Source organism: Pseudopodoces humilis, chromosome 2, assembly GCF_049639895.1.
Source record: "Pseudopodoces humilis isolate 2021_Gansu_Grassland_sample_001 chromosome 2, ASM4963989v1, whole genome shotgun sequence".
NCBI lineage: Eukaryota > Metazoa > Chordata > Aves > Passeriformes > Paridae > Pseudopodoces > Pseudopodoces humilis.
Genome location: NC_142201.1, coordinates 97,316,455 through 97,331,847, shown reverse-complemented (window position 1 = coordinate 97,331,847; position 15,393 = coordinate 97,316,455). Strand labels below are relative to the sequence as shown.

General features: G+C 40.3%; 2 protein-coding genes across 4 annotated transcripts in view; one reads left to right on the top strand and one right to left on the bottom strand.

Moving 5' to 3' along the window:
- HHLA2 (HHLA2 member of B7 family) lies at positions 1 to 9,590 on the bottom strand. Its single transcript, XM_088068988.1, is given in 9 exon segments — positions 1 to 167; positions 1,236 to 1,406; positions 1,409 to 1,525; positions 3,376 to 3,435; positions 3,438 to 3,480; positions 3,483 to 3,639; positions 4,088 to 4,394; positions 5,508 to 5,599; positions 7,950 to 9,590. Coding segments are annotated over 8 exon segments (1,005 nt in total). The 5' UTR covers positions 5,572 to 5,599; positions 7,950 to 9,590; the 3' UTR covers positions 1 to 81.
- An 8-nt stretch (positions 9,591 to 9,598) lies between these two features.
- The window catches only part of IFT57 (intraflagellar transport 57), a 13,401-nt gene continuing 7,606 nt past the window's right edge, over positions 9,599 to 15,393 (top strand). Inside the window, exons 1-4 of one of the 3 annotated variants that reach the window (XM_005523975.3) lie at positions 9,599 to 9,808; positions 11,174 to 11,336; positions 12,597 to 12,715; positions 13,619 to 13,709. In XM_005523975.3, coding sequence (XP_005524032.2) covers positions 9,624 to 9,808; positions 11,174 to 11,336; positions 12,597 to 12,715; positions 13,619 to 13,709 — 558 coding nt within the window. In that variant the 5' untranslated portion in view covers positions 9,599 to 9,623. Of the gene's footprint in view, positions 9,809 to 9,894; positions 10,063 to 11,173; positions 11,337 to 12,596; positions 12,716 to 13,618; positions 13,710 to 15,393 lie in introns of those variants that run through there. The other 2 variants (XM_088068987.1, XM_014253425.2) reach the window with 2 other exon arrangements.

Genomic DNA, 15,393 nt, shown 5'->3' with positions numbered 1-15,393 from the left:
CAGGAGATCAAAGCCCACCTAGAAGAAACCTCTGCACAGCACCAAACTGTCAGAAGGACTGTATGGTTCTTCTACCTCAGGCTATCTTTCCCCTGCTGTGTCTTGTCCAAAGAATTTGAAAAATTCTGTATTCCTCTGGAAATTTCCTTTGGATCTCTGGAAAACAGCTAAAAAATAAGAGCTGCTAAGACAGAGCATTTAATCTAGTCATTGTCTTTACCATGGCTCTGTAACCCCATGCCTATGTTCCCATCTTGTCAATTCCTTTAGAAGAGCAGCAACCCTTCCTCATGCAGGAGAGATGATTATAAATTCATCTTTTTCCCCCTCAAAAGCCTTCTTTCCAGTGCACCTTGGAAACCCTTCTGATGGCTCAGGAGCTGCTGTGCCATGACTGCTATCCAACATGGTCTAGCCCACTCCCTACTGTCTTCAGCTGCTTATCTGCTTTCAGGCTGTGCTGAAAGCTACAAAGGTGCTCATCTGTAGTTGTTATCATTTATTCCACCCCCTTTTCTGTTATATTGCCTCTATTTTTTATGTCTTAGTGGCTTGCTTCAAGTTCTCTTCTTTGTTTAGGAAAGGAGCCCTATATTATTTCTCAATCTTTTAGGTGATTGTATTTAATTGTGTGAAATGTCTGTGTGCTACTACTGTATGTGCTACTGACAATGAAATAACTGTAACTAAGATTTCACAGCTGGGAATTTACTATAGCTCATAAAAACACAGGAATGCATTTAAACATATATATCTCCAGGCCTAAAAAAGGCCTGGTGCGTAATATTAAAGCTTTAAAAATAATAACTCCATGTTCCCAATAAGATTTCTTCTGCAGCCAAACTTACACCACATGCTTTGGGCTTCCCATCGTCTTTCTGCTACATTTAAAGCTGTGTTTGCTGTCAGCAGGGCTTTTAGGACAGAATTCTGAGAGCCCTGCTATGTCCTCAGCTATGAGAGCAGTTGGTAGCAACTGAAGGCAGACACTGATTTTGTAACCTTTGCCACAATAAGCTGCTGACTGAAAAACTTCTAGTCTTTAAATAAACACATCTTCAGTAACTTTTTTTATCCCCCTGAGCCAACAAAAATAAAATATGTATCTCTTCCCCAAATGCACCAATCACACAAAGATGGTTTTTCTCAGTATTGTATAGATTTCTGAATGACTCTTTGGCTGTGCATTGTCCTAACTGTCCTCATCTTCTGAAATGGAAGGAGCAGCAACTTACCAATGTGCAAAGTTCTCACAGCAAGTTTTGTGCAGGGAGGTGTTGAAATATTACACAGATATTCTCCACTGTCACCTGCAGTAAGATAATCCAACATCAATGAAAAGTCATTTTCCTTAACCTGGACTTGAGGCTGGTGAGAGTGAGGTGTGCTATTGAAAGAGGCCAGGATGACGTCACTGCATTTCTGTGTAATGTCCAGACAACACTGAAACCGTCAGTGCTTGCAGTGTCATTGCCCTGTTCACAAGGAATTATGGTGCTACCTCCTTCCACATTAAACAGGTGGTCTGAAGCAGATAAAGAACTCTCTGCACTTTTTTTTGGAAAGTACTGTGAAGGTTATTTAGACATTTTCTGATTTTTTTCCTGAGGTTTGATACTACCATAAACAAATACAAAAACATATTTCACTATGATATTGTATTCAAATATCACAGTGTGTTTCTAGAAGGATGTGAAGATTTTAAAAACAAACCCTTTTTACCCTAAAAAATCTAATTGATATTGGCAATATTTATGAAATTTTTTTTTTTATTTTATTTTTTTTTTTTTACAATTTTTCTCCTAATTAAGGGCCCTCATTAATAGTGATTCAGTCTAGTCCAGGTTACTGTGTAAAACAGCAGGAAATTTCACATGCTGGGAGGAGAGAGAAAATGCAACTGATTAGATACCTGCACATCTGAAGCAAAATGATAAAACACAATGTAATTTAACTAAAAGAATAAGATTATATGTAGCTAGAAATAACTTTTAGCTGTGGTGAACTTAAGTACTTTACTTGTCTATGTTGAACATTTAACAATTAATTAATAGCTTTAAAAAACAGGAAAGGGAAGGAGAAGGCAGGTAAGTGGAATTAATACCCAATATATAAAATACTAATACAAGACAAATTAACATCATAACACAACTACTGATTTGACAGCAGGGTTTGACAGCAGTGGTGGCTGGCAGTCAGCTGGAGCAGAAGATAACAGATTATTTTGATATGGTATAACTACACTTGCTATCTGTGGGGGGGTTTAATGAAGAGATGTGTGGGGCTAAAAAAATCATGAAGACAAAAAAACCCAAAATTGTATCCCACACTGCTATTATAGAAACAAAAAGAAAGCAGTTTGTTTCCCAAATATTCTGCTGAGGGTTTAGATGGATGCAGGGAAATGCAAATACATGCGTAATGAAATGTACCTTTTGTGGATCAGAGGTATAAATAACAAAACAGACACAGTGCACTGGTTGGCTACTATGATGCCATACTTGAAACCTTCCATACTGTAAACTATTTCATGGAAATTAAAAACTGCACTCTTGTTCTGGAGCTTATACAGTGGGTTAGGAATTGAGAGAGTCTGGGTACCCTTCAGGGGGTAATCAGGGTGATGGAACCATCCATGCACATCTCACAAGGGAACTGCTCTTGCATTGCTCTTCTTTCAATTAAAATTACTTCCTAAGAAACAGGAGAGGTTGAAAAGCACCAATTATTCATTCGAACTGAATTTCCAATGAAATTCAGGAGGAAGACAAAGCAGAGTTGAAATTTCATAGTCCTGCTTTTCCTTAACTAAGAAAATGAGCTGCTGTTTGCTAAAATGCAAACTGTTTGCTGCTCTCCATTCCCATTCACCCCAGAACTCAGACTGGTACTTAAGGATGCATGTGAAGAGAAATACAATGAAAAGATCAAGCAGTACCAATAAAAGTCTGGCAAAAAAATTGGAAATGGACAGAGTAAAGATCATACTCAGCTAGAGCAGCAGGAAAACTTTCACCTCCCTCACAGAACCCACATAAGGCTTCCATGTATTTTGTCCAATAAGCAAAATTCTTTTATTGATACAGGGTAAAGTTCGTTTATTGGGCACCTCTTAAAATGTGAAACTGATATAGAGAAGATATTAAGAATAAAGGCAACTTATAGAAGGGTGAGCTAGCCTGTCTCATTCCTACTTCTTGGAAGGAACTTGTAATGCTGCCTTGTAATCCTAACAAATGCCTTTCAAAGAGAAAGGTATATCCTTTTGCGCTGTCCCATATCTATGTTGCCCCACTGCAGAAAGATTGTCTTTAGTTTGACTCTGAAACCAGTTGTGAAATTCAGTAACAATGCAGGAAGAGATTTCATTCCTACCTTGCATCTTCCATTAAGCAGCCTACACTTCATGATGGAAATGAATATGACAGTAGTATCTGTAATGTTTATAATGTCCTTGTCACTTCTAAGAGAATAGAAGTTTCTACTCCACTCCTAGTTTCCTCCCAATCTGTCTCTTAGATGGATATACTGCCTTCTACCCAAGATATATTTGGTGCTGGATAAGTGAGAAAGGCATGGCACTTCAGTCTCCTTTCTGTGTTTGTCTTGTGGTATTCCAGTACATAAGAAGAAGGAACCATAGATAAAAAACCAATAATTAAAAAAAAAATAAATCCTGCTACTTACAAAATAGTTTTTAACTTGAAGTGATTGCTCTTTTGAAATACCATTGGGGAGAATAAATACAGCTGAGAATAAAACTTAGTCTGTGTTTGATTTCGGAAAAAGCACAGCTACTTACAATGCCAATATTTGTATTGTTCTGAGAAGCCACATTATGTGTACCACATAATTACCCCTTAGAAATCAGAGGGCGGTAGGTTATGAAAACAAGTGCTGCACTAAAATTTTTCAAATACATTTTACAACATTTCACCAGAGAAAAAAAATTGCTTTGTAACACCAAAAGGTGCTCTGCTGGGTTGGAGGATTTTGATTCCTTGGGGAAAAACAACACAAGGAAATCTGTTGTTGGCATCCAATTTGTGGTGGTGCAATCCAACAGGTTTTGATGTCTTACTGAGCTCTCATGCAAACCAGCACTTCCACTTTTGTTCCATCTTGTGCTGTTCCCAGGTAGCAGGTATCAGAGCTCATGGTCAGGTTAAGTTTCAAGGAGGCATTTCCACTAGGGATGTTCTCCTGGAAAAGGTGTGTTCTGAGTCTGTAATGTGGATCTTGTTCTTCCAGCTGATCCTTCTGCTGGTAGTAACTGTGCACTTTTTTGTTCTCTTTGCTCCAGTGTATTACTTCATCATGCCCAGGTGGGAAATGACACGGGAGGATACAATACTTGGAAAACAGTCCTGTTACTTCTTCCTGTTCTGTAAAACCTAAAGCCCATAAGTACAAATGAATAAATTTAACCCAGTCTACAAGTATATTTCTGCCATCCTTTATCCCTGACAAAAAAATGCTCTTGCAGTTGTGCCAATAACTCTTTCATGGCTTTTCTGTCATATGAGTCTCTTGGGATAGCAAGAGTGTCCATTCAGTTTAATCAGGACTATAACACACAGCTCTGCTCTTTGAACTTCTAATCTGCTCATGTAGAAATCCCAAGTAAGCACCTACATATTCAAATCAGCACATTGCCACCTTACCATCTGAACTTCACACCTTGTTTCCACACCTTGAACCACATCTTTTCCACCTTAGACTTGAAAAGCCTTTTGAGCTGTGGCTTCCTACATGTTCAAACATTCACAGTGCCTTGCTGCAATGCCCCATGTTACTACCAACTCACATAGTGCCAAGCAGTTGTACCATCACAGGAAAAAAAGACATGGCACTGCAACTGACAGAAAGGACAGAACTTCTCGAAACAGCTTTGCCACCACAGACACCATCAGGAAGCTCTGTCCCAGCCCCAAGAGATGATTAAGGTGTGCATTCCACAAATTCACACAAGTGGCAGCACCTTATTTCCCTCAACATTTAACTTAGGCATTGCTGGCATACAAGAGCAATTTAAAATTAATATTTTAAAGAACTGACTGCATTGACATAGCATCATCACGTCGACCTTCTTGGCCAAGCTCAGACAACCTGTTGTGCTGGTAGTAAGTGCCCAGGGGCAGCTGCCTTCTCAGACATTTTGATGCCCTCTCCAGCTCACCTGGCAGAACAACACACATGACTTTTCCTTAGCCTTCTCAATGCAAAGTCAGCCAATTTTCTGCAAACCAATTTCATTCTGAACTGAAAAGCACTGCCTGCTGAGCCATGGGGCAGAAATATTGGCAGGTAACAGTCTGGGGGCCAAGGTGCCCAATGGCCACAGCCATCCATGCAGCCACCTGACAAGCAGTCTTTTGCTCCAGAAGGCTTTTATATTACCCAAAATTTATTCTTTACCATTAATAAGCAGTGTTTGAATTCATTAACTCTCCTGAATAAAAATTAGTAATAATGGTCTTCTTTATTAATTTTCAGCTAAAACCTACCCCAAAGTGTAGCACCGATGTGAAATAAACAGATCATAATAGCTGGTATGTTTTGTCCTTCCATTTCTTCATTGGTTTAGATTCATGTCAAACTGTCAAAATAAAAGCAGGGGAGAAGACCTGTATAAATGAATATCAAAGACATGCCCATATCATAATTTCCTTTCTACAGCTTGCTAAGGATAATAGGCCTTTGTATCACATTTCTTGTTTGCAACAGACCTGGTGCACATTTTTGGCCTTAAACTCATCCATTATATGATCCTATGCATTACATAATGGTGGAGGCCCTCTACATTACCTTGTAGCCCCTTGCAGATTGATATTTTATTTTTAATAAATAGAAAGTATTTACTCTCAGTGTTGTTGCAGGGCTAGGGAATATTAATCTTCTTCATTCCTGAACAGGACACCAAGGAAAACTGGTCAAGTAAAATTTGTAAAAGGATGTAAGATGTCCCTCATCAAGCCTGATTTTCTTTACTTCTTAAAATATTTTTCTGATTACTGCAACATTTGACTTTCTGGGGTGGGAAATTTGACTGCATTTGCAAATACTGCCAACATCGAGAACTTTTCACACTTTTTACCCTTTCAAAAATGTGTGCATGGAAATCTAGGATAGGAATGCAAAGGAGGAGGAGACTCTCTCATCATATCTTCTGTTTTGTCAGACAGCAATGAACTGCAACCTGTCATGCATAACAGAAAAAGAATAACCTTACTGTAACTATTACCTGAGTGGAGGAAGAATGCAGAATTTACTATCCTAAAATACAGCATACCCCAGCGGAAAAATTACCTCATGAATCAAGTAACTTAAAAAGACTTTAAGGGATTTTCCCTGGTACTTTTTTACTCCCCAAAAGGCAGCTGTAGGTACCATTTCTACACAGGACACAGATTTAGCCAGGCTTGCTACCCAGACCTTTTAGTATTATGAATAATTTTGACTGGTGTGTGAGACTGTATCTGTGGTAGATGTGAATCTTAAATCCCAAAGATTTTTGAGTATTATTTCTTCTGAAAATCTAGTTTTATGATTGTTTTATGTATTCTCACTATTCTTTTACGAGAAAAAAACAGAACAAAACAAAAAAAGAACAGAGGCATGAAAACATTAAATCTGAGACAGAACTAGATGCAATGGTAAAATAAACATATAATTTTGTTCTATGTCAGCAACCATTGCCAGGATCTACCTTCTTTAGCCCTTACATTGTCAAGTGGGGTACATCATGTTTTATTGGATTTTTTGCTTGTTTACCTACAACTTCCAACTTGATCACCACAATATACCATGCCTGATGTTTGAATTTCAGAAACTGCAATCAGTGCTGTATTTCCCTTGAGAGAAATACAGGGAGGGATCTGCCATGCTTAATTGACAGTCGCCTTTCATTGGCAGCGATGCTCAGAGTAACATGGTTCCAGTGGTACCTCTGTGATGCCTTTGGGGGCTGCATGGACAGTGCACACTGCCTCCCACCTTCCAGCTGTGCCCCATAACCCTGCTCCAAAATACACAGCTACAACTACTTAGCTGAAAATTTTCATGTTCAGCACAAACCTTAGTTTTGGATCTTCCCATCAGAGAAAAATGTATGCTGGTCTGTAGAAAAATGTGAGGACTGTAGGTTCTGGCCAGTCTTTTCAGCCAGTTCTGGGGTTTTACAGGAATAAAGAGTGTGTATGCTGATAATTAGAGTCACACTGCAAAGTACTGAACAAACATGCTTTTCCTGTTTGTCACAGATGTAAGTGGCACAACCAAGAAATCATGCCCCGAGGCTTTGTAGTGAAATATCAATATGAAATTATGTATACAGACAGTGCACAACTAGAATTAAGATCACTGGAGCCATGTTAGTCACTGATGCTCTAGTTCTCAGGAGAATTATTTCATACAGAATCACCACAGGCTTGACTGGAAAGCAGCTCAGCCACGGTTTCTGAGAGCAAGGCAAGGTGCTAAAATGCATCTCCAAAGACATACTGAATAGCTCAAATAAAGGTAGGGAGAATGCAGCATTTGGCCACTACAGGAAAAGAACACATGCCTTCTTTTTCTTCTGTTACTCAGTGACCAAAGGGTATCCAAATATTTCCTCATCTTTGAGCTTCGCATTCAGGCTGAAACCTGATCACAGCACTCCTGCAGCAAACAGCCATCAGGATTGGTGGCTGCTCAATGTACTTTCCTCTGCAACCTCTTTGAGAGAAGATAGGCATATTGAAATAACCTTCTTTCAAATAAAATTTATTTCTTTGTACTTCTGATTAATTCATTTTCAATGCAACTTAACAACAACAACACACACACATTTATGAGGACTGGGAAATACCACAATATTTTAATTTTTACCGAGAAGCAAACAAAAAACCCAAACATGTAAAATTCTCAAAAACACATGTTAATCACACACTGCTAAAATCTCCTACCTGCCAAAATGATACCAGCTTTCTAGAATTTCCTCACTGAACCTTCAGAGGATTTCCTGTAAGTAAAACAGGAAGTAGTAAAACAGAGGAGGAATTCTCTGCCTCCCCACAGTGAAACCCTTACAACTTAAATGCTAACTTCAGTTGTTGAGAAATACTTGCAATGGAAGAAAGTTTCCACAATCTAAAGGTCTCTCCCCGCTGAACTTTGCCTCTCTCCAGCTGCACTCTGAGCGCCCCACCTGCATGGCACAGGGCTCAAATAACCAACATACAAGTTCGTGTCCATCCTATTAAAGGGAAGCAGCTGTTTCTACAGTGAGAACTAAGACTCAACACACGTGAAGATTTCACACCTTTTGTGTTCCCATCTTTGGGCTTAAAAAACTTTTCCTCTTAACCATTTCTTTTGCCTAGCAAACCCAAAGCTCCTGTAGGCTGTAACAGAGGAGATAAGTCAGCAATATGATGTTTACAGCAGCCACGATGCCACTCGGACACATACAGCGAGGTCAGTTCTCTGCAGGCAGGAGAACAAGAACATAAGGTAAAAGTAATCATGACACTCTTCTCAAAAAGTTGGTCACCTGAAACAAGAAGTAGGTGCCTAGAGCTGCCTGCAGGGTTAGGTAATTATTTTCTAACAATATTTTAACAGTGACTTTTTCTCTCTGGACAATTCAAGACTTGTGCGTGCCATCTGGTTTCCAGCAGAACAGAACAACTCAGGTATTTTCGGGAAGAGGGCTTACAAAAAACCCCAACTAAAGTGGAGGAAGAAGTGGCAAGAATACGTGTCTCCCCTCAAAGACCTGGTGCCAGGAATACACAGGTGAGGTGTGTCTTGCATTCACAGAATTATTTTGGTCGGAAAAGGCCTCCGAGATCATCGAGCCCAACCTTTCACTGATAAACTCAACTAAACCATGGCATTAAGTGACACGTCCAGTCGTTTCTCGAACACTTTCAGGGATGTCTTTTTCAGGTGATGTCCCTGGGCAGTTCATTGCAATACTTGAAAACCACCTCAGTGAGGAAATCCCTGCCAATATCCAATCTAAACGTCCTTTGGTGCAGCTTGAGGCTATGTCCTCCTGTTACTAGTTAACTGGTAGAACAGGCCGATCTCCACCTGGCTACAACTTCTTTTCAGGGACTTGTAAAAGTGGTAAAGTCTTTCCTGAGCGGCTCCTCATGGGAGCCGCACTTCACACCCTTCACCAGCTCCAGTACCCTCCCCTGGGCACGCTCCAGCACCTCAAAGTGTGTCTGGTAGTGAGGTGTCCAGAGCTGGACACAGCACTCGAGGTGCCTCACCAGTGCCAAGCACATTCCCGATGAGCTTTCCGACCCGGTGCCTTCCCCAGCCCGCCGCTTCCAGCCGGCACCCGCGGCTAACGCTGCGGCCCTCGGCTGCCGAGACTCACTCTCCCGCACATCCGGCCGCAGAGCACCGCACCGCTGCCCACTCCGCACCTGCGCGGAGCGAGGCGCTCCCAAGTTTGCCTTCGGGCAGGGAGAAAAGTTTAAAAGCTGCCGAGCTCCCGTGAAGCCGCTCCTGGGCTGAAAGGCGCAGTTTGGTCCGAGCGGGTTGGCTGTGAGGCCTCCCCGGCACCGCCCCGAGCGCTCGGAGGCGGTGCGGGCCCGCCCCTGTCGCTGTGGTTACGAGTAAAGATGGCGGAAGAGGGCGCTCCGGGCCGGCGCGGGGAGCGGGAGCGGAGCGAGGAGGGGCCGGCGGAGCGCGGTCCCGGCGCGGCTTTTCACATGTTCGTGCTCATGGAGGACCTGCTGGACAAGCTGAAGCTGCTGAGCTACGAGGAGGAGGCGCTGCGGCGCCACAACATGCGGCCTCTCTCCAGGTGCTCCCGGCCCGCGCCTCCTCCTCGCCCCGGCGGGAGGGCGCTGGCGTGGCCGCGGGCGGGGGCGGCGGGCAGGAATCTCTCCTTGTCATCGGAGCCTAGCGAAGGAAGGCGGGGCAGGATGCCTGGCTCAAGGGAAAAACAGCCAGTTGCAAAGTTTCCCGTGTGAGCCGGAAGCTTTCAAAACGCGAGGCCTCGGGAAAGGCTGAGATGCGATAAGTAAATAGTCCCTTGACCTTCCCTGCCCCCGGCAGGTACTGGATATCCGCATGCCAGGGTACCTCTGCAAACAATAATTCTACCTAAATTCCACCTATTATGCAGAAAATAGCTCTGCCTAAATTCTAAGTTATTCTAAATAACTACATGTCTTGAATTCAGACTAGCTATTCGTGGGGTGTGTGTATTTTTTAACCCTTTAACCTTTTACAAAGAGGGTCTTGGACCCGTTGTTGGTAAGGCTGAGGTTTGGTATCCAGTACGTATTTGTTTTTTATGTCTTTTCTTAATATTATGGTGAGAGACAGGAAATCTGGGAAACGGGACCAATGTGCTCCCAACATCACCTACCCAAATAACTTTTAAACCCATCCGTAAATTTCAGCCAGGCTCCACAGCAGGGTGTAGAATTAAGGGTCACAGAATTAAACTTTTTATAAGCCACAATTTATAAATAATTAAATTGGTAAGGGAGTCCAAGTTATTCCCTTTTTGGGAAGGAGGCTTAAGTGTGAGTACAGTGGCTGCAATTTGGTTCTAGCCTGCTGTTGAATCGTTGGAATGTTTGGAGCAGGGCAGCAAACCTTTGTGGACCTTAGTGAGTAGCTGTGTCAGTAAAAGGAAGCATTTCCAGAATTTCCTAGTATCCATTGTGCATGTTATTTATGCTTTAGGGGGAATAACTGCCTGTGGTCTGGTTTTATGGACTGAATTCTTGTTAGGTTCAAATATTTAAATTTGGTGTGATCCAAATCAGTTCCAGTTTTCATTGCTCTCCAAAGCACAGTAGGTAAGTAGAAGGATCACTTCAAAACATGCTCCTGATCTCAGCTGAATTTGTAGATGTGGAAATACGATCCTCTTGCATCTCTTGAGGAAAGCGTGAAGGGGAGGTGATTTGGGGAACCTGGCAGCCAAGTCTGGTGTTTACTAATAACTTACTCAAAACTGGAAAGAAGCAAGCTGGGTGTAGAAAATGTGGTCTGTTGTGGTCATGTGTGAAGCTAGGCATCCTGAATTTAGTTCAGATTGGTTGCTCATTGACAAAACAGGGTAAAGAAACTGCTCCATAGCCTGTGCTTACCTATAATGCTGTAAGAGCTCCAGAAGCTCACCATACGTCCCGTTTGTCCCCTTTTTAAACAGGCACTACTTTGCGCTGCCCACCAATCCCGGTGAGCAGTTCTTCATGTTCTGCACGCTCGCCGCTTGGCTGATCAGCAAAGCGGGGCATCCCTTCGAGCAGCCGCAGGAGTGCGATGACCCCAATGCAGTGATTTCAAATGTCCTCTCAGAACTGCGGTCCTTTGTGAGTGTCACATGGGCTCTCTTCCCAAGTGTGGTGCAAACACCTGCATTCCCTTCAGAAATAACAGCAGTCACACTGCTCTCCTGCTGGGTCTGGTCACAAGGACTGGACAGACTTTTTCCTGGCTGTAAGTTTGTACTATGTTACTCAGTTAACTGGAAGTTTACATAGGCAAGTAGTACCTACTTGCTGATTATTTTTTTAGCACTACAGAAATGGTCTTTTAAATTATTCCAGTTACTTTTGTTCTACAGTCTGTAAAATGGATTAAACCAGGCTTACCTTTTGTAGTGCTACATATGTTGCTCATTTATAGTAGCATAATTTTCAGAAATTTTATCTGGAAGGTTTACACAGTTTGTAATTCAGTTCCTGCCAAAGCCAATGACTTCATTTGTAGTGTAGGAAGTTGTTTACAATAGTGTTCATGTTTTTTTCTTTTTTTCTTTTTTTTTTTCTTTTTTTTTTTTTTCTTTTCGCTTTGTTAAGGAGTAAAAGGCTGTACAAACTGCCAGGAACTACTGGGATGTTTTTTTAAAAAATAAATAATAATCATAATAATTTCAAATAATTATAATAATTATATAATAATATATAATGTATATTATACTATTACATATAATATACCATATATAATATATATTATGGAATTTTAATAATAATAATTTTGAATAAATAAATTTTTAAAAAAGGGAAAAACAAACCCAAAGGTCAGGAGTATATATCAACTGACAAGAAATATGATCTTATGGAAGATTATACTCTGGTGCAGCTGTGAATGATGTTAAGGACACTGTTCTCTAAAGGAGTTAAACCATAACAAACGACTGTGTTTATTCTGCATGACAGCAATAAATTAAAATATTTTATAAATAGAGTCTGGAGCTAACAGGGCACCATTGAAAAGGTGGTAGTTAAGTTTCAATACTTGAGTTTCTCTGTAGCTGCTCTTACCTTGCCTTGTCACTTGTGTGCTTGACCATCCAACAGATCGCTTGTGGCTGCTGCCTCTTCTGCTCCCTGCTGCCTCTTCTCCTCTTATCACATGCTTAAAGGTTTCTACACTGCTTCTGTTCTTTGGCTTTGTCTGCTTTTCCTTCTGTTGCCTCATTGGAGCTGCCTAGGAGAAGAGTGTAAATTGTCATTAATGAAATCTTCATACACAAGGGACACTTTGGTTTTAGTGTACAAAAACTTATCTCCCTACAGGGAAATTTGGGTTGCTAGGCCATTATTGAACAGGCTGTCTCTTTATTTTAGGGAAGGTCTGTGGATTTTCCTCCCTCAAAATTAAAGACTGGCTGCGGAGAGCAAGTGTGCTATGTTCTTGATTGTTTAGCTGAAGAAGCCTTGAAACACACTGGGTTTGCCTGGAAAAGGTACAGTACAGTCTAAGCATCCTCCCTTAGGCATTGCTTTCCAGGAAACAGATGTAAGTTGTAGTGGTAAAATAAAACATAGGAACGACTAAAAACGTTTTACTTGACGTTTCATGAGATGGAAAATTCAACTGGGCTTGAAGCAGGGTGACCAATTAAGTCCTAATGCAATTTCACACAACTGGCCTGTTACCAGCAAGCTGAATTTGGAACATTATAGACTTAGCTAATTAAGGTTTAACCGATGATTTTTTTTTATTTCTTTTTTATTTCCCTATACATAACTCCTTATTAATCTGAGCTTGTTCTATTTGAGTTGAAACATTTAGTCCTTTTAGGTTCGATCAATCAATGATAAATTTCTGGAGTTATGCACAGTATCATGATGTTACAAGTAGACTAGAGTAATTTTATTTAACCTGAAGGAAATCTTAGGACAAATTAGATGGCAGATAATCTCAAGTATATGAAAATGTCTTTAAAAGTGTTCTTTATTTCATTCTTTTCCTTTGATGAGTTTTGAAATGGATAAAGCAAAGTAATTTTTACCTTGGAAATATTTTACTGTTACTGCTCTTTAGTACACAAGTCACCACAGGCTGAAAATAAGCCTGTGGTGACTTGCACTTTAATTTTAGCAGCTTATGCCAATGGAGAAAACACCCAAAATTTACTTCCTAGATGACTTTGTAGTGTGAATGTGCTGTACTGCCTTTACTTTTAAGACAGTTCAAGATGAATAAGACTTTCAAGGCTGAGTGTATATTTATTTAAGTTGTGAAACACTAATCACTGTCTAGGTATGTTCCACATGATCCATTTTTCTCATGAAATGTTTTGTTTGCAGAGGTATTTACAATTTATTGTGTTTTAAAGCTCTGCTGTTATTTGAATTAATTTCAGGCCAGCATACCCAACAGAAGAGCCAGAAGAAGAAGAAATAACAGAAGATGATGCAGAATTAACACTTAGTAAATTGGAAGAGGATGTTGCAGTATGTTTATTTGACTGATTTTAATTATATTAGTATTGGTCAGCTATGAGGAAATTTTTATTTACTGTTCATTTTGTTTGGCTTTGTTTAAAAAGTCATTTCAGTTAGCTGTTCAGGTTTTTTTCCTGCAGCTCCATTCCTGCATTGTCAGATTCTCTGCAGAGTTTTTTGTTGCTTTTCAGATAAGATTAACTCTTCAAGACAGAGCATATGTTCTTAAGTGCAGGGGAATCTAACTATGCATTAAAAAAAAGGAGATTTAGAATTGTTTATTTTCTACTGATAAATCTACTCTTGATGTTAAACTAAAGGGTTAAAATAGGAAAACAGTCAGCTGTCTGCTCTTTTCTGTATCTTGTTAAGGTCTAAGCTGCTTAAATTGGGAAGTGGGGACGAAACAGTTAACTAAAGCACAGTTGAAATGCTTCAGAGAACCTCTGGGTTTGCTCTCAGGTATTGTCCTAGGCCATGATTTTCACAACTAATGTGTTCTGTTAGGTCTTTGGAATGTATGTGTGTTGATAAAAAACAGTGAGGTGTTATTCCTTTACTAGGTGTCACATTACCAGGCAGTTTATACCAAAAGGATACTCACTTTTTAGAGCCCCTAGTGGCTCTAGTGAGATTAATTACATGCCAATGTAACTTTTTTTGTCCAGTCCATTGTTGCTGCCAGTTTATTGATATTAGTTGTATTCATAATTGAATTTAGCAGTATTTCCAGCAATTAAATGCTAATGATAAGTGACTGTTCTTTGGTTTTGATTCTTCTGAATAAAAATAATGAGGCTGACAGAGACAAGGCTAGTTCTGTAATTCTTGGGGAATGGGATAGCCTGTGTTAGGTGGCCAGCAGTAGGCAGTGAGGCTGTGTGTTTAAGGAAATCTGCAGTTTGGTTTCTCAGTTCTGATAACCAGTCTTCTTGTTCTGGTGCTATGTTCTTTTAAATGCTGCCCAAATATGTATTGTCCATTTATCAAAATATAGTCTCAGTCTAGTCTTAATTTCTTGCAAGTATTCAGGGGACTTGGGGCCAAACATGCCAGAAGGTCCCTGTTAGATAAAAACTGGGTAAAGTAGAGGAAAGAGTAATAAACTCCAAGGTTTTCACTGAGTCTTGAAGGATTTTACCATAAGACCTGTGTTATTGCAGCTTTTGTGGTTTGTGTAGGAGGTGGATGATAAAATTTCACTTTGGTGGAAAAGACAGGAGGAGGACAAAGTGTATAAGGGTGAAGTATATGGGTGATAAAATGGCAGATGAAATACAGTACAGAGAAATGAAGGTTAATGCTCAGAAAAAGCAGCGTTACTTGCAGGTGATGGGCTCTCAGCTGATCATAGTGATGGAAGACGGGAATTTTGAGGCTATAACAGATTTATAGAATATGTGAGCAGAGAGTGTGGTCTCATGGGAAAGAAAAAATCAATTACCTCAATTTCTGTTGTGTTATTTTGCATACTTAAGATGTGGCATCATTCTGTAACTCCAAATATGTAGTGCAAACAACATAATGAAAACTGTTGAGGTCTGGTTTTGGTTTGATGGGGTTTTATTTTTAAGGTAGAGCTTTAAGAAATGCATAATAAAATACAATTATCATACAGTTATTGATAATGGGCCATTTGATGTCAGAGGCCTTGGGTTTAGGGTGTGGGTTTTGTTGTTTGGTTGGTTTATTT